The sequence below is a fragment of the Syngnathoides biaculeatus genome, chromosome 9 (genome assembly GCF_019802595.1).
Source record: "Syngnathoides biaculeatus isolate LvHL_M chromosome 9, ASM1980259v1, whole genome shotgun sequence".
Taxonomy (NCBI): domain Eukaryota; kingdom Metazoa; phylum Chordata; class Actinopteri; order Syngnathiformes; family Syngnathidae; genus Syngnathoides; species Syngnathoides biaculeatus.
The window spans coordinates 20,935,977-20,961,771 of NC_084648.1; the positions used below are offsets into that span (position 1 = coordinate 20,935,977).

The 25,795-nt window shown below is 47.8% G+C and overlaps 1 protein-coding gene and 1 long non-coding RNA gene across 2 annotated transcripts in view; one reads left to right on the forward strand and one right to left on the reverse strand.

The window, feature by feature from the left end:
• LOC133506356 (paired box protein Pax-5-like) overlaps positions 1 to 23,839 on the reverse strand; it is a 34,407-nt gene extending 10,568 nt beyond the window's left edge. The window contains exons 1-4 of the mRNA XM_061830419.1: positions 18,563 to 23,839; positions 18,019 to 18,083; positions 12,714 to 12,839; positions 3,669 to 3,826 (exon numbers count right to left, since the gene is read on the reverse strand). Coding sequence (XP_061686403.1) covers positions 3,669 to 3,826; positions 12,714 to 12,839; positions 18,019 to 18,083; positions 18,563 to 18,648 — 435 coding nt within the window. The 5' untranslated portion in view covers positions 18,649 to 23,839. The remainder of the gene's footprint in view (positions 1 to 3,668; positions 3,827 to 12,713; positions 12,840 to 18,018; positions 18,084 to 18,562) is intronic.
• Positions 13,447 to 24,313, forward strand: LOC133506357 (uncharacterized). The gene is made up of 3 exons (XR_009796484.1): positions 13,447 to 13,491; positions 16,705 to 16,861; positions 24,192 to 24,313. It is a non-coding gene; the product is annotated as an uncharacterized LOC133506357 (long non-coding RNA).
• The last annotated feature ends 1,482 nt before the right edge of the window (positions 24,314 to 25,795 follow it).

Consider the following 25,795-nt stretch of genomic DNA (forward strand, 5'->3'; position numbering starts at 1 on the left):
GATCTCCCTAATGCTGCATCTTGTGAGTGGAGAACATTGGTCAAAATAAAAATGTCACACAATTTCACGACTTGAAATTCAATACATATTGTGTGGCGGCAAGCCCCGGTCAGAGTCTAAGAAAAAAAAAAGATTTGTATTTTTTTACCGAAGGGTGAACGTGTTTGGTTTTTCGCCATTTCTCCTCATCAACTATTTGTCGCCACATGCAGGGAAAACGTTGATCTCGCATCAATAAGTGATGAGCGTCCACGACGCGAGGGCACGTGCACGCGCGTGCGCGTCGCCATGTCGCAGCGGCGCATTTGCATAATGGCATTTCCCCTTTCCCCCATTCTCCAAATTGCCCCATTTCTCCATCTCTGTCTTGGTCGCGCCCTCTCGCCGCATCCTTCTGTTCTCCTGATGCAAAAGAGGTGCGACCGCAAACCAGCAAATTCTCACAGATGGTCTGAAAAAGAAAGAAAAGCAGCGCAACGGCCGGCGCTGCGCGGGAATCTGCATTCTCGAATCGCGCCCACGTTTGGAATGAGCCTCACGGGGGACGCTGGTGGGATCGACTGCAAGATTTGGATCAAAGATTATGATTAAGGGGACCAAAATATGAAAACCACCTCTCAGTCTTCTGCATTATTATGAAATACAATCACGATGGCGGACAGACGACAGAAGAAGAAGAAGAAAAAAAGGGATTATTTCCGGAAGCCATTTTTGATAAACCTCTTGTATGGGGTTTGAAAATCTATTACTGAATTTGACTCCATACATTAAATATCTAAAAGCTTAGAAATTTACATTTTCACAGTGTTTGATGTTTGAGATGATTTTATCCTCAGGTTATTGACAGAAATGTATAGTCATTTATTTATGTGGTCGTCTTTGGCGTTGTGATGTTTTTGATCAACTGTTTGTATTTAAGCAAGTGAATCGTTTCAGGAAAACCCAAAAAAAAAACCCGCACAATTATCTCTGCAGTCACTTGTCAACGTTTCCAAACGGAAAATGTGACGGCAAGCAAACAAAAAGGCGCTCTCCCTTTCACTTTTTGTGAAGCGGGCCGTCTTTGGGACCCGGCGTGGAGCGGACGGGTGGGAGGGGCCACCATCTGAGCTGATTTATCACCTGACTAATGGGAAGTGATTGAAGGGAAATTCAAACCGACTCCCTCTGACAAGCGCACATGCAGACGCGCCCACAAATTAATTGTGCGGCTTAATCGACTCTGCTGACGCAGACGACGACCGTCGGGCCGGAGATTAAGAGACGGACGGCCGAGTGTGTTCGGATGACAGAAAAAAGGACATTTGCTTATGAGCTCGTTATTTTAACGAGTTTATCAAAAAAACGTCTCACTGGACGAAACCGTACAAGTTCCTTGAAAAGCAAAAGTATTGTACAGGGGTCACCAACACGCCGCCTGCGGGCACCCGGTGGCCCCCGAGCACCAGGTGTCCGCCCCGCGTGCCTGCCTGAAAACGAGCTCAGCGGCGATGGGACATTGTGAATTCCTCGGAATGTTGAAGAAGTGAGCGTACGGATCGAGATAAATACTGTTGCAAATGAACGTTTTTGTATTCTACAGTGTTCTATCAAAATATTGAACACTAGTGTCAAGGGGAAAAAATGACATCGTCACAGGGTTAGGGTTAGGCTAATTCTAACTCTATAGGTCAGTGCTTTTCAAACCGGGGGAGGGGGCAGGGGTGCCATGAACTCTTACAGCCAGCAGATGGAGCCAATTTTTACTACAGAGCGCACAAGCCCACATCATTCTTAAAAGTGACCACTGGAGTGATTGATTATTGCAAGCTCGGCCTGGGGGGGGGGGGGGGTGAAAATAATGTCTTCAAAAGGTGGGCAATGCTGAAAAAGATTGGAGACCACTGATTTCGCATACGCTTGCCCAGAACCGAGACTCGTGTACTGTATCCGTCTTCCGTGTTCAGGTAGTAACTCTCATTTGCGTGCGGGCGCACATGCAAGCATCAAGGTCACATTAAAATCCCAAACAAACTTCCAAGTGAGGCTCAAAACTGTTCCTGCCTCCATTTAAATTGTCCGTTTCAATGGCGTCCGTAACGTTGCGCCATCCAAAATGATCCCCACAAAGACGGCAGAACAAAAAGTGCTGACGCAGACTTTGAAGCAGCAGGTCCAAAACCTTCTTGGCAACTCCGAGCAAGGTCCGCCGCAGTCCGACGTGACCCCCGTTGACCGCCGGCGCGCCACACAACGCACAAACCCGCACACGCACACAAAGAGCAAAGAGGCTGAGCGTATGACTGTCAATCATTCCCTTTGGGAAAAATGGGGGCGGGGGGACGGTTGACTTGACCAGAACAGATGATAGAGGGCAGCGGAGTTGGAGGGACGGATCGGAATGCGCCTCTCGGTAATCACAATGCGGCTCCTAAAGCCAATCTGACCCCAGGGCGACCCCCGGTCGAGCCGCCCCGTCGGAGAGCGGAGCCCCCCCACCCCCCACCCCCCCCACCCATCCCCTTCGCCCCGCCACCTCCACTCGGCTGACCTCCGAAGTCTACGGAGCTGCTTCAGCCGATCCCCGTCGACCTCTCGCCCTGCGCCGCTCGGGTCTCCGTGTCGGTCGGAACCACATGAAAGCGCTAAAGAGGGCCAAGTCCGCCCCTGAGGTCGGAAGGCTTTAGCCCGTCTGCGCTTCTACACGCCGCCGCCGTGTTTGTTCTCTTGCCCTTGACACTGATCAAGTCAATGAAAGCGAAAGGGGCATGTATTCAGAGCCCGGACCAACAAAATAATTGTCATTTTCAGGCTTTTGCCAAATGCGTCTCCTTAATATCGACCTGCGCAGTGCACGTTGCGAGCGTCTGACCGAATGCAAATTCTTCTTCTTGTTGTTTTGTTATTACACTTGTCCATTCCGCTCACATTGACGAGATTTTGCGGCCGACAAAGGGCGTGAGGTCAATTTAAATGCAACGACCGGGCTGAATATTCTCGAGATGCATCAGCGTCAAGGGTCCAAAAGCAGCAATGAGCCAGCGCCGCATCTTTGACGTCATTCGCCGGCCAATAATTTGAAGCTGGGTGAAAGTAGCCAGTTATGGGAAATATTTGGCTTTAAGATATGAAATGGCAGAAATATTGTGGCTGACACCCACAAGATTTGTTCGCATCCATCGCTCTCCGTAGCGCGTCATCTCGCTGAGGTTAAATATTATCACCTTAACGTTTTAGTGGGAGCTGAAGATATAACTCCACTGCCAAAAAGATTTTCTGGCCTGCCTCGAGTCAGACATGAATTGAAGTGACACTCCAGCTTATGACATTCTGCAGTTATAACGTCTTCAAGTCTCCTGGGAAAGTTTTCCGCAGCCGCCGCCGGGCTGCGGATTTGGATTCCGTCTGTCCATTCAGTTTCGGCTCAATCAATGTTCTTCTTCGACATCTTCACCACGTCTGACTTGGCAGGCTGAGCTTCATCCGCACTTTGGCAACACCACAAATCATCATTTTTCATCATCGGGCATTTGAACAAGCATTCGGAACATCGAAGGGGCGTCTTTATCACTTGGATAATCGTCAAACGAACGAACGAATGAATTCGTAGTTGATCAACTAGCCAAAAGGCCCAAATGGCCGCCGCGGCCCTGCGCCCTTACCTTGCCAGGGTCTGGGCTCGCATAGAGCTCAGAGCTGGATTGGATCGGACAGGACGGCTGTCTGTCAAACAGGCGGTCCAATACCTCGATCTGCTGCGGCGAGAACAGCTCCCCTCTCATCTGCTTCCTGAGGAAGTCCCGCCCGCTGTGGCTGTGCCCATTGGCCAGCGGCGACTCCTGCAGACCTAAAAAAAAAAAAAATAAAAATAAAACGTCGACGTTGAGAAGCCTTGCGGACGTCACCAAAGTTATTTACAGATGGAAATTCGAGCGGGTGCGGATATCAGATCGGGAACTTTGACGGCCGCTCGGCCGATAAAACAAATCTCTGCGAAAGAATTTCGTGGCGCTCGGCGGGTTGCTTTAAAAGCATCGATTGCGGAGAAAAGCCCGTCCAAACGCGAGTCATTGGCAGGCAGGCCGTCGCTCCTTTTTGATCTGTCGGCCGCGCACCTTCTCTCTTATTCTCCGCCATTCCGCTCGCGTCGGCCCGACACCCAAATATGTATTGCCGCGCTATCAGTATTAGACAGCGAGCTCTCGTATCCTGCGGTTATTGCCGGGGCCGAAGGACCCGACCAGACAATTATAAGAACTCTGAAAAGTCGCAGCCCGCGAATGATTAGAAAAGCGAGAAGAAGCAGAGAACTAGATAAAGGGGAAAAAAGGGAGGCGGGGGGTGGGGATGAGGGTGAAAATCCCCACCGCTGCAGAGCCAATTCATCGCTCCAAACTCCTCCTGAGAGCCTATTTTAGTCCCGGGGTCACCGCGTGTGTTCGGGGGGGGGGGGGCATGACAGACAGGCAGTCGAGAGGTCTTGTGGGGTTGGGGGGCCGGGGGGGGGGGGGGGTCTTAAATATTATTTTCTTTCTTCGGTATGGACTGAACATACAGATGCATTTGGCCAGTCTGAGCGAAAAGAAGAACAATCGAGCCTCGTGTTGCTGCATCACTTGATGACCTCATCGCAGCCAAGACTCTAAACGGCAAAATATATTTGCGACATTGCAGAGTGCCCCAAAAGTCATCATCCGCTTCTTTTTCTTTTTTTTGCACTTTTCCCAAGTTTATCGTTCCCTTCCCCATCGCAGCGCTGCAAAGGTTTTTCGGTCCCCGATTGCAGTTTGGGAATCTTTAAACCCCAACGCGTCGTACGATTGAAGCTATCTGTGGCACGTTTCTCAGCTTTTTCTCAGCTTTTGACAAACCAACGCATCGGAAGAGCTGTCATTGTTACCGTGGAGGAACACCTAACCCTGCGTGGCTTTTCTCCGGGCGCTCTGGTCTACTCCCACATCCAAAAATTCGCATGCTAGGCTAACTGAAGACGCTAAATTGCCCGTAGGTGTGAACGCGATTGCCAATGGTTGTTTGTTTGTGTCTATATGGCCTGCGATTGGCCGGCGACCAGTTCACGGTGTAGCCCGCGCCCGCGACCCGTCGGGATAATAAGCGGTACAGAAAATGGATGGACGGGATGGATGATTTATTGATAGCTACGTATCTGATCAAGCAAATGTCAAATTCCTTTGCCTACTTCCTGGGTTGTGTCGCACACGTCACTGAGATTTAAGACTTGAATTGCAGAAATTCAAGAGTTTGGACCATTTTTTAAACGGCGCTGTGGTATGGATGCGTCCTATCAAAGCTTTTCATTATTGCTGCATTTTGAGGATCACGATAAGTAAGTCGACAATAATTTGCAATTAACTGCCAGTTTGGAGACGGCGTCGTGTCAAGGGTTTCCCTTAAAGCTTCACACACGGCAAAGTCGGTCCGAATGGTTCTTGTCGGCTCTCCGTCACAAGACGAGAAGGGCTGCAGCCACGAAAGAGTACACAAAACCTCTTTCATCTACTCTCCCTCTGACAAACACACTCCTGGATCCTAATCTCTCCTGCGCCGCGACTTTCTCCACCCTAACCAACACACGGCGCGGGTGTGAGGTCGGAGGGTCTCCGGCGGTCGGCAGACCAATCAGGGTGGAGATAAAGCCAGTGTGATGCTTTAGCCCGGTAACCCACGGCGACCCATTTAATCCCGCCGGCCGGTCCCCGCGATGGAATTCAATTGATCAATCACGTAGCGCTGATGGCACCATTTCAGCCGCTTTATTGCTTTCTGCTGTCACTCGTCTCACACCCGCGCACACGCTCTCAAAGTGGCTCGGCCGGGTTGTGCAAGCACAAAGCGGCAGACGAAAGGGAGACCTTGGAGAAACGACACAAACTACAAGTAAGAACAAAGCTTTGTATTTATGATGATCAATATTGTCCGTTCATCTGGATGAGTGTGTGTTTGTGTGTCGGCGTGGGTGTGTGGCGTGGCGTGGCGTGGCTCGATATCCGGCTGCTTTCATTGTATCCGTCCATGGATGGGTAAAGAAACTCATTGGCGTGACGGGTTAAATCCTATTCACCACCGCTGGCTGGACACCCGCGCGAGCGCACACACACACACACACACACACAGCTGCCTCTATCTCTGAGTCGGTCTCAGAAGGGAAGTGTTTCTCTTCCCTCTCCTCCAGAGCAGAACAAAACAAACAATGAGCCATTATTGTTCTATCCTCTGCCTTTTTCCCATCTCTCTCTCTCTCTCTCTCTTCCGCCTCCTCTCTTTCTTTTCGTTCCCTTCGTCATCCTTTTCATCTCACCGTTGACATTTTTCAACACGCCATCAAATGGGAAAACGTGCAGGTCAAATATTCCTAATTATTGTGTGTGTTTGCAGGGATTGCAGGTCGCCTTATGCACTTGACATAGACTGAAATTCTCCAACGTAAAAGAAGCAAGAAGAAAAAAATGTCACGACACGCTACCCAACAAAAATATCACAAAACGTATCAACAGTATACTCATATAATGATGATTTTGTCCAGCCCCCCCCCTAAAAAAAAAAAAAAAACAAGCCTATTTAGTTGAACGCCAAGCTAATACATATTTACAGAAATTGAGTAGACGCAGAGATCTTAAATAATCATTTTTGGATGATTGGCTGGATCAGACTGTAAGACAAATTTGGTCTCTTATAATTACACTATTTCAGACTGTTGCCGTGAAATGACGCCACATTTTAGTCACGGCACTGGCAAATACAGCTGACGTACATGGATTACAATGTCGCCTCCTGGCACCCTTTGCACGTTGGTCATTGCGCTGGACAATTTCTCTCTGAGCCATTCAAACGGCTCTGAATGCATCACCTCTTTGAACAATTGTCCCCCCAAAAAAAGTGTACTATCATTGCCAGATTATCAACAACCTTTTATCGCTCCGTGACTGTCCTCGGATTGTCTTTACGTCCCACGAGTATTTTCCGCCAATCCGTCGTACTCGAGCGGCTCTGACCGCCGGAGACAAATTCCTTGTGTGTTCTGACACTCTTGGCAATAAAGAAGATTGTGATTCTGGTTCCGTCTTTTAGAATTATCGGGCTCATCTCGTCAAATCAAACTAGCGGGGAGGCGGGATAGGAAAGTGTGTCAACGCCGCTGGATAAAAACTGTTACCGCGGCATCAGCGACAACCATCATGGAGAAAGAGACACGAGTTTTGATGGGCAAAATTTGTATCAGAAAAGAAGAAAAACTTGTGCGGGGTCGTCCCGAAATCCTCTGGCGAGGACGTTGGGGCTGTCCATTGTTCAAGGAGAGCTTGACGTCACGCTCACAGACTTTAAATGGTGCTAGCAAGCAGGCAACGTAACGTTATGTTGCTAGCTAGGGCTAACGTTTGTTTGTAAACAACATGACGGTAATCCGTCAATTGATGCTCCTCCTCTTCACTCAGAAATGTCAACAACGCCGACCGAGGGAGGTTTGGCGCCGTTGCGAGACGCAATCCTATTGGCTGACGTCCAAGCGCGATGTTGTTTTTGCTGATGTGTCACATTAACGATAAAAGAAAACGTCACACACGCCTGACTTTTTTGCCATCGCCGTACTTCCCAATGGCAAATTGTTGATCGTGGATGATGTCGCACTACAAATTGTTGGCGTGATTGACAAAACATTTTCAGGCCCAATCTGGAAATGAGCAAACTAAGCTAATAGCGACGCTAAATTGTTGTCGTGGGATTCAGGCATTAGCGAAACGGGATCGTTTCCCATTTCGGTGGATCAGTGGTTGCGAATCACTGACAAAGACGGCACCGAAGCTACGAGTGTGACCGGAAGGTTCCGGTTTGTGCGCAGCCTTTTGGAAACTCCAGTGATGGACGGCTTTTTTTTTTTTTTTTTTTTTTTTTGGGGGGGGGGGTAAGCGATTCCCTCCATCCTCCCTTCCACACTGTGCACCACCTCAGCTCATTCCCATCTTCTTTAATCCGATCTCGCACGTCGCAGTGGATGCACAGTGAGGGTCAAAGGTCAGCCCGGCTTGCTGTTTTCGTACTTTTTTGAAGATGTTTGGGTTTCACGTTTAATTTTAAGCAACACCTGGTTGTAATTTTCGCCTAGATGATGTCGTGGAAAGTGTTTTGTGTAGAAAAGCAACAAAACAACCACGATTGCGCTCAGACAGATGCGAGTGGGCCCCTTTTAAGACGGCAGGTCAAGATCCAATGGGCCCCCTTTGCCCCCACAAGTCAAGTTCTTGAATTCCGTCCCATTCATCCACATTCTGCTCCCCGTCACCCGAAGACCCCTCCGCAAACGAGGACTTCCCCTCGCCCTGGCTGAGGTCGCGCAGGTCATCGCCCTCACCTCGCGCGCGCACAACAGCCAAAAGACGGAAAGTCAAATGTGTGCGCGGATGAGGATGAGCAGGTGCAGAACAACTTTGAGCGCAGGAACGCGGCACAAAGGCCGTTTGGGATCTCCTGAGCGCGGGTTTAGCTCACTCGCAAATGGATGAGCCCGACGACGGCAGACGTAAGCACGAGCGTCGTGACCGTGACCGTCTGGAATGAGTTGTAAAAAGTTGTGTCGTGATGACGGGGGATAAAAGCCACAAACTATTTTCTCATCAATTTGGACAAGGATGAGTCCCCGAAAATTCTGGTTGACACGTTTGGATTACATTTCAAAGTTTCAAAGTTTGTCATTGACAAGTGATGAATGCGTTCATAAAATATGTACTGCAATTGACTTATGAATGACACCCTCATGAGCCAGGCTGGACCACGGCCAAGAAGGGCGTGGCCACTGCTCGGGGCGGTGACACGGCCGCATTTGCCAGTTCGTTGTGCCTTGAGTTAGTGAGTTGCATTCACTGACCGTAGGAATCTCCACCACTGAAAATGGTGTAGTGTTGAGCTATCCTCGTCACAGTGTTTCTGTCCCACCTCAGTTTAGTCCTGTCTTAGTTCATGTTTCATAGTCAAGTCCTAGTTCATAGTTTGTGTGCTAGTCATCAGACCTCGCTGCATATCTTTTGGATCCTGCCTAGCCTAGCATTTTTCTCCCTCTGCCTTCTTGGACTGCTGACCTCAGCTTTGAATAAAAACTACGCCCAACATCATGTCCTCATCTTGGAGTCCTGCATTTGGGTTCAGCCCCGCACCGGAGGTTCGGGACAGTTTCTGTTGGCGTATCTGAAGTCAGAAAGGTAGCAAGGAATTTTTTTTTTTTTTTAGGGGCGGGGGGGTTAAGTTTAAAATATTCCTGTTTACGAACAAGTAAAAAAAGCATCTGCATGGTTGGCCAATACTTGGCACCAGGCCTTCTTTTATATAAATTATATTCATTGGGCTTTACGCGATCAGGATTTTTTTTGGGCCAATCACCGATCAGCAAGTTTTGGGAAAAAAAAAAAAAAGATCACCAATCCCCGATCCGATCACAAGATGGAACAATAGTTATCGGAATACAGGATTTGATCGCTGTACTCTGACATCATGCAAAGGTGAAAGACCAAATTTGTTTTGTCAATTTTGATTTGTCTTTTCTGAGCATTACGTGTTGTCTTGTCTCTGTGATGCTGCCGTTGTGTTATTGTTTTTTTAATGACTTTATTGGCCATCAGGTATTTACAGTGGCACGTCAAAACTACATAAATACCACCATCTAAAAATAAACAGATATACCATGCACGACGGCGACGTGGAGTAGATGTCTTTTCCGGATCAATGACGTCATCGATCAGATGGGCAAATTATGACTTTAAAACCGATCGACCGATGCCAATTATCGGCCGATCGGATCGGCGTGAAGTCTAATATTTGTATTTGTTTCAGCCAAATTTGTACAGCTGTGTGTAATGGCGCCTTAATTGTCGTTTCATAGATCTGACCATGTATATGCTGTCCATACATTACATAAAGCGTTTGGGACGGATCTCGATTTTATTTCCTCCGCGTATATTCAGCTTCCTCCCATAGCAAGTAATTGTGTTTGTCGATGTCGCCGCACGCTGTGCATGCGTGTCATCCGCCTCTAATGGACGCCGTGATGAGCAAGGCTGTTCATTAGGCCGCAGAGTCCGGCGACCGCGCCGACGACACGGCGCGCTGGCGTCCTACGCTTCCCGCAGGCTTCAGCGCGATATATTAACGCGCCTTTTGAATCGATTTGAAAGTTCAGCCAAACGATCGTCGTGTTACACGCGGAGAAGTGCGTGCAACAATGAGGCCCCTAATTAGATTACAGCACTCGTACTCGAGTCTTTGCCACCGTCGTCAGGGCGCGCGTAATACTTCATCCGTATAACACGACATTTATTGTCTCCGACAAAAGGATCCCAATTATGGGTCATATTCACCACAGTTATTTGGACTTGATAGTTGAGCTATTCACTGGTATTATCGTGAGGATGACTTTGTTCCCCGAAAAAAAGATTTCGGGCTGGCGGCCTCCGAAAAAGAAAAGCTTCGAATAACGCCTGGGTTGGAAAACAGTGTGACGAGGATAAATGGGATGGAAAAAAATCCATCCCGACAGTTTTGTTGTTAAAGCTCTCAGCGACAAAACGGGCGGAAGCAGTCAGCCGAAAAGTTCGCGAGTCGACGTTTACATTTTAAAGTCGACGACCCGCTAAGTCGACCACACCATTTTGGTATCTCGTCTTCCAATCGGCCAATTAACAGGTGACGGCCAACGCTGCCTGCGCTATCTTTGGCTATCACAATACTCGTACCATCCGGACAAAACAATAAAAGTACAATCGGAACGGCGCTAGACTTTGCAGGAGAACGGTGTCGCGTCTTACAAAACGCCGCGCTCACGAACACAAGATGAGAGCGGCCGGCTCGGCGAAGAGGAAAACGTGCAAAAACGATATATTTAATCAGTGCGACTGGCTCGCGACCAGTTGAGGGCGTGCCCCGCCTCCTGCCCAACGATAGCTTGGAAGGGCTCCGGCACGCCCGTGACCCTTGTGAGGATAAGCGGTGAAAGAAAATGGATGGATAGATGGAATATTTCATCATTTCCGTTGACTTGTTTCGATGGCGGTCCGTCTTTAGCTCGGGGACCAATACCGTCGCATTCAGTTTGCGTCACGATGTACTCTCCAACAAAAGAAAAAAAAACAAAAAAACGAGTCGTTCAACCCCGAGCGTGCGCGCAACTTCCAGATATCTGTCAGCTACGCGGCATCGTCAAGTCTTGCGTTCTGCTGCTGCTGCTAACAAGCGCGCAAGACGAGTTCTTGTTGTCCGCTGGAATGCTTTACAACCGGACACTACATTAGGTACACCTGCACAGTCGGGCGAGGTCCAGGACACGAGTTCCGCAATCTGCTTTTTTTTTTCGAAAATTACAAGCCTCACTTTTGGTTGACGCAGTCAGAGAGGGGAAATACGCTCATGATTATGATTTTACTTGGAGTTTGCAGTGATGTAATTGCAATACTTCACACTGAGGGGGAGTTTTCTTTCAAAGGCCTCAAATAGAATGAATGCCTTTAGGATGATGGAATAGTTTTCTGCACCACTTCAAATGATAAAAAAAAAAAAAAAAAAAGAAACCAAATGCAGAGGTTTGCGATTTGAATCGGTTGAGAGGCCCAGAACAAATGTCAACGCTAAATATAAACACCTCGGTCAGAATAAATGGGCCCAACTCGAATGGACTGGAATATTCCATTAGCCAAAACGATAACGAGTCAATTGTCGTCATGTAAACGCTCAATCGGAACCGAACACCATCAATGCGCGCTGACGTCATCGTGGTCGCGTGTCGCAAATATGGCGCCTCCCGACAGCGTTGCGCAAGTGTCGTGTTTTCAACGACTTGTAAGGCGTTTTAGATTACTGCACAAAATAAACGGCCAACCTCCATCTTGATAGATGACGTTTATGCCGATGATGTTCGCGTGTCACTCGGCTGTCGCGACCAAATGTAGCGCAGGTGTATACGTAGGCCCGGTTGGACCGGATCACGTCGTATGGAAACAGTTGACCGGAGCTCAACAATCACAGTGACGAACAAAAGTAAGTTTCTTTCGGCTTGTCCCGTTAGGGGTCGAACGCACGACCCCTGAATTACCAAACCACTGCTCTAACCACTGTGTCACGGGGCCTCTCAAAAATGATAAACAAATTCTGATAAACATATTTTGAAATAGCTGCCAGGCATGTTCATTTTTCCAAAGGCAGAGTTTTTGATAACACTTGAGTATTGGAGCTGATTATATTATGCAGGTATAGCAAATCTTCTCCCAGTATGTGTGTGCGTGTGTGTTGGGGGCGGGGGGGGGGGGGGGGCAAGTGGTGTTTCCCAACAACCCGAGCCCCCCCCCCCCCCCTCCCATTCAGACATCTGGTCCTGTCTCATTTACCTGTCTGCGTGATGGCTTTTTAATGCCACTGACAGACCGGCACACGCGCTCACAGAAGTCACGTGATCATGAACGCTGCGTACGTAACGCGCGCGCACCGCCGCTGATCAACATTGATCAAGCGTGGAAACGATCGGGATCGATCATTTCCTCTCTGATGGCCCTCCAGCAGAGTTTGTAAATGAAGACGTTGATCATCACACCCGCAGTTTTTCGATTCTTAACTGGAATTTCCACACCAGAAATTAAAATGGAGGAGGGGGGGGGGGGGCTTTTTGTAATGCGTTGCTGTTTGTTGTGCACATGTGAAGATGTTAACATCCACACACAAACGTCTTCTGTTAAGCTCACCTTCATCCCTCTTCCTCTTGCCGACATCAGCAGCCGAGCTGATTCCCAGGATGCCGCTGATGGAGTACGAAGAGCCGGCGGAGTCGCTGCCCACCGCGGGGACCTGCGTGGCGGCCACTGACGTCGCTGGAGGCAAGCAAAGTTCGGAGGTCAACAAAGTCTAACCTAATTTATGGAGAATCGTCCAAAAAAAAAAAAAAAAAAAAAACTTTCAAAGTTTCTCTTACGTTGTCCAAAAAAAAAAAAACAAACAAACAAACAAATATGTGTGCAGGTGCTTATAAGTAGCACGAATAATAATATCCTCTATTGTCGAATCTTCCTGCTCAGCAAACTCAAAATTGTCTCATCCAAATATTGTTTCCTCTGTCACGTTTGGCCCAAAAGCAAAAAAAAAAAATAAAAAACTTTCTTTGCTGTTCGATTTCGAAGGATTTCAACACTTTACACGCAGTCAATTTCGAACGCTAATGACCATACCATCAGACAAATCAAATTCCTTAAAAATCAATCACACAAATAAATGACAATAGCCAAGTATATCATTAAGGATTATGTTAAACCACCACCACAACATCATATCATCATAAATCTAGGTGTTTCTAGCCTCTAAAATTTTGCATCATTTTTCATGGCAAGTTACGCAACTTTGCTTCCCCCCTTTGGCTCTCTCAAACATGGTACGACCCCGCTCGTCTTCATTATAAAAAAAAAAAAAAACTTTGTAGTTATGGTTTATTGGTTTGCCAGTTGACCCCGCAACATTCCTGCACGTCTGGTAAGCAACTCCATATTTTTTTTTTTGGATGTTTCCCGCCACTACATGCTGACCAAAGTGCAAGAAATTCAAATTCCTGACTCGAGCTGCTCACATATTTAGCTTAGCACATGCTGTAGCCTAGCATAGCTTTAGCTTAGCACAGCTCAAGAGGCGTAGACGATCTAATTTCTTGATTTAAAAACAAGTTCTGATCAATTAAACGGACAGTAAAATGTGCCTTGTGGCCACGCAGCCACACCACTTAAACGCCTTAAAGGTAGGTGCTTTAAGGGTACTTTTGTTTTGTTTTGTTTTTTACGTGTGTTACTTTCCTATTTTTGGTACTTTAATGTCTCGTGTACTACTAAAAAAAAAAATCCCAAATGCAGCAAGTGCAAGGACTGTAGATAATCCAGTTGTGACCAGGCGTGTACTTTTGACCTCGTCTAACTCAAAACCCGTCTCGAATCTTCTTCCCCCAATGAAACAAATTAAAATGTGATTCAGCCCCAAAAGACCCACCTCCAATTTTTTTTTTTTGGTACAATTTTTGATTTCAAAATATAGTACTCTATAATACTTTCTATTAACATGGGGTGATGACCTCGAGTTTTCACCCATTTTTTTTACTTCACTTCAGTGAACATTGTGCTCCTTCTTCTGTTCTGTGTGCCGTGGTCACCTGGGGGCAGTACAATGCGGAGCTCGTTAGAACTACTCAATGAACTGCAGTAATATGAGTTGTTCTTCACAGAAAAGAAGTAAAATATACCTGTGAGTACATTGGACCTCCGCAATCTCATGTTTCGGCTGGTGGGTGTTTTAAAAAAAAATTAAACTTTTTGCAGTTTTTTTTTTTTTTTTGGTAAATGTTCTCCTTTTTCTTATAGGAGAGCAAACCTATAACAATACATATAAATATTTATTGTGGATTTTTTTTGGGGGGGGGTTAAAAACGTATTTTTTTTTTAATGCAATTATAATATGCATCAATTATTCAGATTTGTGCAATTCACAGTCTGGCCCGGTCCCATCCCCCCGGGTACCCTGTATTGTTACGTCATCTCTCCTTGTGTTGCTCCAGCGCTTGTATTCCAATAGCCGGTTGCTCAAAGGGTTCTGCCACCTTTACATCAGTGTTATTAGTTTGCCCGTCTGTGGCATTTTATAGTGTTTGTGAGCGTTGAACAAAAATGACTCACCAAGGACAAAGCTATTTGCTTTTAAATGCCCAGCGTCTTTGTTTTATTAGATGGTAAAATTAATGTGGGAGTGGCAATAAATATTCTTAAGTTTCTTTTTGAAGAAGAAGAAGAAAAAAAAGAATTATTGCTTGCAATAAGCCGATCCTGCGTTTCAGTTTGTAAACCAAGTTAACCTGCACACAAAGCCTCGAAAAACGCCTCAGAGGGTGGGACTGTCAGTATTTGTCTCACCCAGTAATCTCAGCCCCCCCCCCCGGGGGGGGGCGGTCGAGTTCCTCAGCAGGCGACACGGCAACATGCTTGTCGTTCCTTTCGACGCGCATCAAACAGTCGCTCGTGCCTGCTCTCCTTATCTGTGCCCTTATAAACAAGCCAGGGGCTGAGTGACAGTACGGCATCCCATGAGGGACAGAAAGGTGAGGAGACAGACATCCTAATCCTCTCTCCCGTGGCAGCCCCCCCCCCCCCCAAACAACTCAGAAGAACCCAAACGAGAGGATTTCAAACACACACACATTGGCGCACAACAAAGACGAGGATGGAGGCCCTGAGACTTTGTTTGCGCCTTCGCCGACAAGCAGGAGATGATAATGAATGCATATCCCACCTTTTCCTATCACTTGATTTAGCACTTCAATTATCAGATTTTTCTTTTTTTTTTTCCCCTCTCGCCACTGTTGTTGTTTTATTTTTTCTTTTATCAGAACGTAACGGTTTTATTCTGCACATTCAAATGTTCAATTTTCCGCCTGGGAGTCGGAGCCATTTATCTGGATAATCTGCAAGTGTGTGTGTAAAAGGAAGTGCATCTGAAATTAATTTAGATTTGTACTCGATGGGTGATTATGAAGATATGAGAGGCGGTGAGACACAATCCAGACGGAGGGCAAAGAAAAGCTGTATTTATTTTCGAGTGAGATATGCATCCCTTTGAAAGGAACGAATGCGGCGCTGCTGCAGTGTTTTGCGTCAGTCGAGATTATCATTTGCCGCGATAAAGTCATTATTAGATGTTTGTCATTGCCCAATATTTGTGTGGTATAAAGGCACAAGAGCTTCTTGAGAAAGCGTCATCTAACGTTGCCTTCATTCCTCAATAATTGAAGATTATATCCTGAATAGGCCGCAAAGCGCAAAAAAACTTTTAATGCTTTTTTTCTGTCGTAATTTTCCGGAGTGTAATAGAAGGATAAAAAGTAAAAGACAGGACATGGCGGATCGCACATCCTAATGACCAAAATTTTACTTAGGTGTCTTAATCTGAATGTACGTGAATGCAGCGCGTTAAAATATAGACCATTGGTTTTCAACTTGTGGGTCGGGGCCCCAAAGTGGGTTATGTGCCCATTTTGGGTGGGTCGCAGACATCTAATAAACCCAAATTAAATGTGCTACTATTCTTTTGTTTTTCTGCCAAGTACACAAGCGGACTGAGTTCCCGCATAGTACAAAACGGTAAAAAAAAAGTCATAAGAAAAGTGACTTCCTTGTTCTGTAGCGACTGGTTTACACCGTAAACAAATATAGTGCAGCTCAGCAAGTAGCATGCCTGTGGCAGAGCAGCTAACTCAATTGAAACGGCATTTAAAAATACTCGAGGATCGTCATTGATCTGCGTCCTGAGTCCTTGTCGCGCAAAAACGTTCAGAGACGCAAACCGATTGTGAGTGCGCCTCGGCCGGCGCACAACATCGCTTCCTGTGCAAAAGTCGAATTCAACGGTCTCGCATGTTGGGTCAAAATTCCCCCGCAGTGAAAAACAAAACCGCAAATCAGGTTTACCACAGAAACAGCCACGAAGAAGCAAGGAATTGACCCCTCCGTGGATATTGCGCAATCCGCGTCACTGACCAATCAGAGGCCAGAGATCCGCATAGACCAAAGCCCGTTTTTGCTCCCGCCATTTTCTCTGACAACATTGCGTGGTCCAGTATAGGTTTAGTTAGCGTTTTATCGCGTATTTGGGTTATTTAACAAAAAATATGGTTAAGAGGTGTAGTCACGGACTTTGTAATCGTGACGACAGGTATCCTGAAAGGCGAGTTGGCGGAGTTCCATTCGTACCCTTTCCAAAACCGAAGACCCAGTATGAAAAATGCCTTCGATGGATCAAACTTTGTGGAAGACCGCGTGATCAACTGAATCCATCTAATATCAACCGGAACACATATGTTTGCACGGAGGTATGCCCTATATTTGATTTTCAATACACGTCTCTTATAACTGAATTCGAAGTTCTTCGCTAGCATAACACCGCTACGTGTGAACGATTGACACTTATTCTTTGTTGAGCGATATTTAGCGATGATCGGACTGCACAAACGTATCGATTTCTTGCCGGCTCGCGGCCGAAGCTTAACCGGACTGTGTTTGCACGAAGATATGCCCTAAATTTGATTTTTAATACACGTCTCGTATAAATGAATGAGACGTTCTCCGCTAGCATAACACCGCTGCGTGTGAACGATTGACACACTTATTCTTTGTTGAGCGATATTTAGCGATGATCGGACTGCACAAACGTTTCGATTTCTTGCCGGCTCGCGACCGAAGCTTAACCGGACGGCGTTTGCACGGAGATATGCCCTAAATTAGATTTTTAATACACGTCTCGTATAAATGAATGAGACGTTCTCCGCTAGCATAACACCGCTACGTGTGAACGATTGACACACTTATTCTTTGTTGAGCGATATTTAGCGATGATCGGACTGCACAAACGTTTCGATTTCTTGCCGGCTCGCGACCGAAGCTTAACCGGACGGCGTTTGCACGGTGATATGCCCTAAATTAGATTTTTAATACACGTCTCGTATAAATGAATGAGACGTTCTCCTCCGCTAGCATAACACCGCTACGTGTGAACGATTGACACACTTATTCTTTGTTGAGCGATATTTAGCGATGATCGGACTGCACAAACGTTTCGATTTCTTGCCGGCTCGCGACCGAAGCTTAACCAGACTGTGTTTGCACGAAGATATGCCCTAAATTTGATTTTTAATACACGTCTCGTATAAATGAATGAGACGTTCTCCGCTAGCATAACACCGCTACGTGTGAATGATTGCATGGAGTCTGTCTCAGTTCAGAATGTATTGTATTGTATTTGCCATTTTTTACGAAATTGTTTGTGGCGTGACGTCACTTCAGGAGGCGTGGTTAAGTGCCCTGTACGGAGGGGTCAATTGGCGGCACATGCGCAAGTGAAACATTCAACTGATGAGCGGAAAGACGGAGGTCGCCAAATGCGACGCCGAGTGGAAGCGAGAGAGGAAAAAAGACAAATGATGGAAGTGTGCAAACATTTCCTAGCTTTTGCCGTCGGGGAGGGGCCTACCTAAATTGTGAGCCGCGACTGAGCCCGCTTGGCCCGGCGGCTGCTGAACCTTGGTCCGGATGATCCTACGGGAGGAGAGAGGAGACGTTAGCGTGTGTCGGTGTGAGCGCGCGCGAAAGAGCGAGCGAGGCACCGCGGACACGAGAACACGAGCGTCGCGGGAGCTCGGCAGCGAGCTTGCGTCCGGCTGCCACTTCCCGCTTGGCTGCTCATGCGAACCCTTTCCCGCCTTCCCTAACACCTCTCCGCGCTGTCTCTGTCCTCCCTTTTGCCTTGCTTTGCTTTTCTCTCCTCTCTTTCTTCTTTTGTCTCCCGTTCTCGGTGCCCGCCCGCCCGCCCTCCTTTTTGCTCACCGTTTCACCGTCCCTGCGTCCCTCTTCTCCGGCTGAGAGCCTTGTCATCGTATGACGGTGTTGAACCACTGATCTGCGACCGCTTCATACCTACGGAGACCGCAAGGGGCCTCTTATCCGGACCTACTCGCTTCCCGACAAACGTAAAGAAGTCGGCACCCGCGACCGCCGGGCGAGCTCGGCGTGGGTACCTGTTGATGGAGCTGACGCTGGGCACGCTGTCGTTGTCGCAGACCCTTTCGGCCAGGAGCCTGTCCCGGATCTCCCAGGCGAACATGGTGGGGTTTTGCCGCTTGTAGTCGGCAATCTTGTCCACCACTTTGGGCGTAGCGACCTTTGGTTTGGATCCCCCGATGACCCCGGGGCGGATACTGCCCGTTTCGTAGTACCTGGGGGACCCACGCAAGATTGGAAATCTGTCCCGTAATTGATAAGCAATGAGTTAAGTAGTTGTGCATATTTTTTTTTTTTCTTTTTAAATCAAATTTAAACTGTGGGGCATCACCATAGCGAGCCACCTGCTCACAATGCCCCTGCGCATCGGACAGTTCCCGGCCAGGAAGAGCATCGTGCTGCTAGAGTGACCTCGATCTCGATTTTGATGTTGTAAGCGTCACCATGACGACGGAGTTGTAGAAGATCCCGGAAGAATCCAGGGCGATGTGAGACTCCAAGGGGATTGCTTTGAAAGGGAAAATTGTACTTTGGATCTGAAAATTATCTTGTGCCTGGCCAGGCCTGTCACTTTTTTCTGGGACACTTTGTGAGCATAAAACATTTTCCAAAAAGAGAAAAAATAAAAAAAAAAAGTGTTGGCAGGGCAGCGAGAGCTTGAAAACTGTACAGCTGTTCCATAAAAATCATCCGAAGCGCCGAAAAGTTCATTCTCGGACTCACTGGAGCAGACTTTCGACTGATTCGGTTCTTTTTACTGGCACTTGAGGTTGAACCGCTCCAACTGGTGATTTGGAAAATTGTCCCTCCAGGCGGTTGTGACCATTTCCTTGACAGTCCCCAACCCCCAAAGACTTCCACTTTCAATTTTCTCACTGACATTTCCCTCCTCCTTCATCATTTCTTGTATGATCACAATTCAAGAAGAGGAAAACAAGTCTTGCCCCTTTATATGATTGGCCAGAGCTGGGAAATTACATAAAACCATTTTACAACAAAAATAACTTCATGTATTGCCAATTTTGTCGCTGACTGTCCTTGGAACCTGATTTAAAAAAAAAAAAAAAAAAATCACTTGCCAAACTTGATAAAATATTTCTCTGATCAGTGATTGTAATAACCGTCGTATTCATTTAGCAGCGATGCGTCACACAAGTAACAGATTAGCAATATCTATATGAGTAAAAATTCTCGCGATTATGATTGTTCAATCAAAATCTGCATCTCAAAAACGCGGTTGTAGATTCGGCAAATGGTTGATGTGGAAGCAGGGTGGCCCAAATACAAAAAAACTATTTTCAGTATGATTGTGTGCCACAGCAATATTACAAAAAGGATCATTTGTAACGTTAACCTTAATTTGTCAAACTTTGATGCAAAACAAAAGTGCTAAAAACTTTCCGAGACGAGATCAGACGCAAGTCGCGCGAAATAATTGCGGCTCACTTTCCAATGAGCGCCGTGTTCTTCCGCTTTGGACTTTGCCGCAAATAATCCTCTTTTACTCAAATGGGCTCACGGAAGCGCCGGCAGCGAAGCAGAAAACGGCTCGCCGACTCTGAGCTGCTAAATTGACGGTGGGTTTGTTAGCAAAAGATATTCACAGCAAAGAAAGAAAGAAAGAAAGAAGAAATGAGCAGAGCCGCCGCCGTGTGGCGCTGGAGGGGTTTGTGCGTCCGAGTCGCCCTAAGGCCTATTCACGCCCATGGCAGAAAGGTCTCGGGTGGGGGGACCGGACAGAACATGGCTCCATAAACCCCTCTGACCGGTGCAAAACAGGCCTTCTCGGGTTCCCTTGCCCGGATGCCGGTCGAAGGCCGAAAGGTTGTGTGTGTGGGGGGGGGGGCAGCGGCTGAAGCCAGAGACCTCGACGATTCGTTCCTCGGCTACAAAAGCTGGGATGTAGAACGTCGCCTCTCTGGCGGGGAAGGAGCAGAGTAGAGGAGGGTTGAGCCGCTGCTCCTCTGCGTTGAGCGGAGCCACGTGGGGTCTGATCCGGACGCCTCCCTGGTGAGATGTTCCGGGCACCTGCCACCAGGAGGAGACCCGGGGCACGACCAGGAAGACGCCGGCCTGGGAATGCCTCGGGACACCCCCCCCCCCCCCCGGAAGATGTGGGTGAGGAAAGGGAAGTCTGGGCGTCCCTGACTCGGATTAAAACCGTAGGAGGTGGCTGGATGAGCAGTTCCTTTCCTTCTCTTGTGAACAAAAGACCCTTTTCAGTTCTTTTCGTGTTCGGACAGCACGCAGACCAGCGTCTGCTTTCCTGGCTACGATAACGCTGTTTGTGAGAAAAGTTGAGAGCGCAAAACACACTTGTTCCGGTCCCGATCTGCAGTCGCCGTTCTTATCTGCGCGAAGATTTCGCAACGGCCTTTTCTTTTTTTGTTGACGTGAAATCGTCTGACGTCACTCGCCAGCGTTTGACCAGATGAGGCTGAAAATGTGACACTGACAGACGTGCGCTCGCCCAACGATCCTGGAAATTCCGGCGCGGCGATTTCATGAATGTATTTGCATGCACAAGGGGAGGGGGGTGGGGCAACGAATGCACTACCCTGCTTGCAGAAAAGTGGTGGTGGGGGGGGGGGGGGGGGGCAGAGGTAGAAAGTGTGTGGATGCAAGCTGTCACTCAGTCTTAAACGTGCCGCGACTCCACGCCGGAGTAATCCCTCCGGTCGTGTTTGTTTCCGTAAACGTGCGCTTCCCATTTCCACTTTCCCAGCCGGCCTTTAAACACTTCAAAGAGGGAAAAGAACAATCTATTTTCTCCCGGAAAAGTATTTCAATTATTCACGGGCCAATCATTGGGCGCGTTTATTGATATCGGCACCGATGAGTTGCTGTTTTTGTTCCGCCGGCGGAGAGAGAGAGAGAGGATAAAACGGGCCTCCCTCCTTCCTCGCATCCCTCGCTCCCCTCCTCCCTTCTCGCCGTAACGCTTGAGCGCGTTGAACGGCCGGGACGGGGGGGAGAGAGAGAAAAGAAGCAAGGGAGAACAATGAGCAGCACGTTTTTGGGATCGAACTGAGGGCCTGTTTCGGATTCCTTTTTTTCCTTGTCCTGACTTCTTCTTCAACACGCCCCCCCCCCCCCCACCCGCCTTCTCCTCGTCTTTCTCCGTTCTCCGTCGGCTACATTTTGTGCGGCCGAAATATGGTGCCACTTTCATTTTGATGCTAATTCCAAAAAGTGATGAATCTTTTCCCCCTTTGTGAGCTTTTCTTCTCCGCCAGACGGAACCGGCCCGGGTCGACTTTGTGCCTTTCGCCTTTGTGAAGGTGAAGGGGAAAAAGTAGTCGGCCAGCAGGTGAAAGGGAGAAATGAGTCGGAATCAAAGGAAAGCGACAAGAAATGATGACCGTGCCGCTGCAAATGCAGATGTGCAAACTCAGCCGGTTCAGATTTGAGTTCTTTTTCAAGTCTGCCGTGTGACCTTCTTCAAAAGAGGACCTTGACGATCAAAACCCGAATGAAGTCCGTTCCGCTACCACGCCGAGTCCAAAGGTCACGTGTGTGCGTGCGTGCGTGCGTGCGGGTCCTCTGTACCTGCCGAGGATCTTGCTGACGCATCCGTGGCTGACGCGTAGCTGGCGGGAGATGTCGCAGGGTCGCACGCCCTGGTGGGCGAGCTCCACTATGCGCTGGCGCACCACGTCCGGGAGAGGCCGGCCGTTCACAAAAACGCCCCCGAGCTGGTTCACCCCGCCGTGCCCTGCAAAACACAAAGCGGTTCGAGTCCGCTCGGCTTCCCGGACATCCCGAGTGGCGCGCGACCGGTGCGCCATCGCGACTCTTCGGGCCTTTCTTGGCAGTGGAAAACTCGCGAGGCCCGCAATGGCAGACCAAGCGAAGGGATTTCAAGTCCCTTTTGACCCAGTAAAGGTCTGAGCCATACTGCTACTGTTCCCCAGAGGAAGGAACGAACGTATGACAAAGACCAAACTGGAAAAATGAGGAGAGGCCAAACCAGCGCACGACTGCGATCCTTTCTCGTCTCCGCCAAGGATTCCGGCCCGTAGCTTATTTTCAAAAGCGACTTTTATTGTCAATGAAATTTGGCTCTGCTAAGCAGTCACCTGGAGTTTGGGTCCAGTTGAGCTCAGCCAACCAGAACGTTTGCCTTGTCCGACGCCACAAAAATGCAAACGCGGCCGTCGGCCGCCGAAGAGACAAAAACGCGTTTCACGGATCTGCTGGCGCAGGAAGCAGTCCATAAAAGTCAAAGCTTCGAGTCTACACTTGAAGCAAGAGTCTGGTCTCCGGGTAGCCACGGCAACCGGCGTACGACTGTTTTGGGACCCCGTCCGTCGCTCCGGCTTCCCAACAAGGCGTTTGCGCCGCACCCAAGGCAATGCGGCGCCTCTGTAATCCACTGCTTTTGTATTACCATAGTGATTGCGTCTTCGGGGGAAACGCACCCGCGCGCACCGCGCTAATCCTAGCTGCGAGGGTAATAGATTTTAAATACGTCACCCCTGCAGGGATCCCCCCTCAACCTCCTGACCAGACCACCTCTTTCTTCTTTCCGCGTCGCTGTGAGGTAAAACGCAAGCAAAACCCGGCTCGCGTCCTGCGGCTCCAAACAAAAGACGACGTCTGCGCGTGAAGGATAAATACGACCGGAAAGTGCTCGCATTTTATTTTGTTGTACCGTAGATTGAAGCAAACTCATTAATCGCTTTTCAGAAAGACAGACGGCAAGGTGTGGCGCCGTCGCGCCCGGAAGTGGAAGTGACGCGACTTCGCCCAACCGCTCGTGTTGAAACACGCCGGCCGCAAAGCTACCGAGCCGTGGATGGGAGAGAGGGGGGGGGGGGGGAAGAGACGTCACGACGCAAAGCGCTGCCCACGAAAACAATAAAAGCTTAACGATGAAAATGCTCGATTTTTGTGGGCGGGGACCGCTCATGTTTGGCAAGGTGGAATTTGAAACGACAACCGGACGGAATCGTACGCTTGACTTCGACATCGGCGGAAGAAGCCAAACGAGCTCGCTGCCACATGTGCACCCAGAGTTCCTCGAGTTTAATCTCACATCGGAAATGCCAACTTGCGAAGTCGGTCCGGAACGTTCTTTTCGTCTCCAGCTTGAAATGATGGCTTCTGTTTGTGAAACCCTGGCGATAAGTTTCATTTTTTTTTCTTTATGGTAATGTTTTTATATCCGTGGCCTAAAACACACGTTTGCCTTTGGGGTGACATTTTGCTTTGTTTATTTTCTTGTCCCGAAATACGGAACCACCGATCTAAAGCAACCGATTCATTCTTCTTTCTTTATTTAGACGTGACCCGACCCGCCACGTACGTCTTCCCATGTTCATGCGCCGCAAGATCGACTACAAACGTAAACTCGAGGATGCAAAATGTCGGCAAACGATTTTCTTCTGCGTTTTTTTGTGTCAAAAGTCGTTGACGCGCCGAGATCGGAAGGAGGAGAACTGCTGAAATGAAAAGTTTTCCACGATGTTTTAGGTTTACTTTGACAAACTTAATTTTGTGACGAACGCAAGTCGCCGTTGCAAAATTTTGCGTTTTGCATTTAAATCTTAGCGATAGATCATTTGTTTTTGTGCGATTGACAATTATGTGAACTTCTCACGTTGCAACAACAAGTTTGATGACTTTGACCTTTGACCCGATCAGCCACATTTCTCGGAATCATTTTGCAACGTCAGCAAATCAAAGCTCGTGAAAGCGCTGCGAGTGGAACGCTGACGACGAGACGCGCGACAAAAACGAAAGCAGAACCAAAGAAGCCGGCTCGCCTCGCGTCCTGGTGGATTTTTCTCCGCCTCCTTTCTTCGCAGCGATAAGAGCAAATGGAAAAAAAGATTTTTCAGGCTTCCTATCTGGGCCGCACCGGCGTGGCCGACCGTCGCCTCGCATGGAAATGGAGAAGCCAAGGAAAAAAAAAAAAAAAAACTCAGTGAGCATTGATTCACTTGTGTGTATTTACAGTCGGTATGAGAGTGATCTCGGAAGAGAGCTCTTGGGATTACGTCCAAATTGTATTTCCCAGGCCTGTAAAGACCGATCGAGACGATTACAACAAAAACACAATCAAACATTGAAACCGCAATCCGTCACGTGACTGGCTGACGTCCACGTTTATATTTCTAAGCCAGTTTTCCCATCAGAAATCACAAGAAAGCAAAATGTATTGACTGTCGCCATCATGAATTCCGATTTCTGTGCACGAGCATATTTTAAGACAAACTATTGTATCATACCAGTTCAAAAAAAAAAAAAACTAAACTGATTATTTTGAAGATGTGCATCCGATGGGCAGGGAGGAAATCGAAAACTTCTCTTGTTGCTCTGATGATCTGCTTTTACATTTGTATCATTCAAAAAAAATGTTTTTTTTTTACTTAGTTTGCACCTGATCGTTAATTAAATGTATTGCTCATGTCAATCTACGGTTATCATCACTGTTTTCCAGTTGCTCCTCATTGGCACCCTTAAAAAAAAACAAAAAAAAAAAAAAGCTAAAGAACAAGCAAATCAGACTCAGATGTTTGCAGAGGTAAAAGCTTGTGAAATTTGCTGAGGTATTCCAAACAAATGACACTTGGAATTTTTGAATGCTGCACATTTTAAGGCTCAAGCTTTAAAGGAAAATATTTTTCTCTACGTCATATCATCTCCACAAGTGATGATTTGCACCGGGCCCGATGCTCCCAACTGCTGACAGATCGGCTCCATCATGTCAAGCCAAACAAATTTCACAAATCCAATCACAGCTGCCAGCTGCGGAGGTTTTGTTGCAAATGAGATACAAAGATTTTTTTTTTTTTTTTTTTTTTGCGCGGGGGGGGGGGGGGGGGGTTGTCTTCCTCTAAAAGCTTGAACCTCAAGAGAGCAGGAAACTCCTGGCAAGGGCGACACTTTCATTTTGTCTCCCGCAGAAAAGGAATCCGAGGGGACGTGCACGTGGGTTTTCATTCGGCCTCACCGAATCTTTCTTGGATTCCGCAGGAGCAAAAATACATCAATTAAAAACAAAAAAAGAAGATCAAGCTCGCTTCGTCTCGGCCCGAAAAAAAAAAAAAAGCGGACATTGCCACAAACCCAAAATACAAATGCAGACCGAGATGCTGAGCTGTTTGCAACCTTGTCACTGATCACGTTTATTTTGTTGAGGAAACATTTTTAATACTTTGTATACTAGATACAGGATATATTAATGGAGGCTGCCTTTTCCATAAAGGAAAACTGCAATTGAGGCATTAATCGGCCTTGTTCTA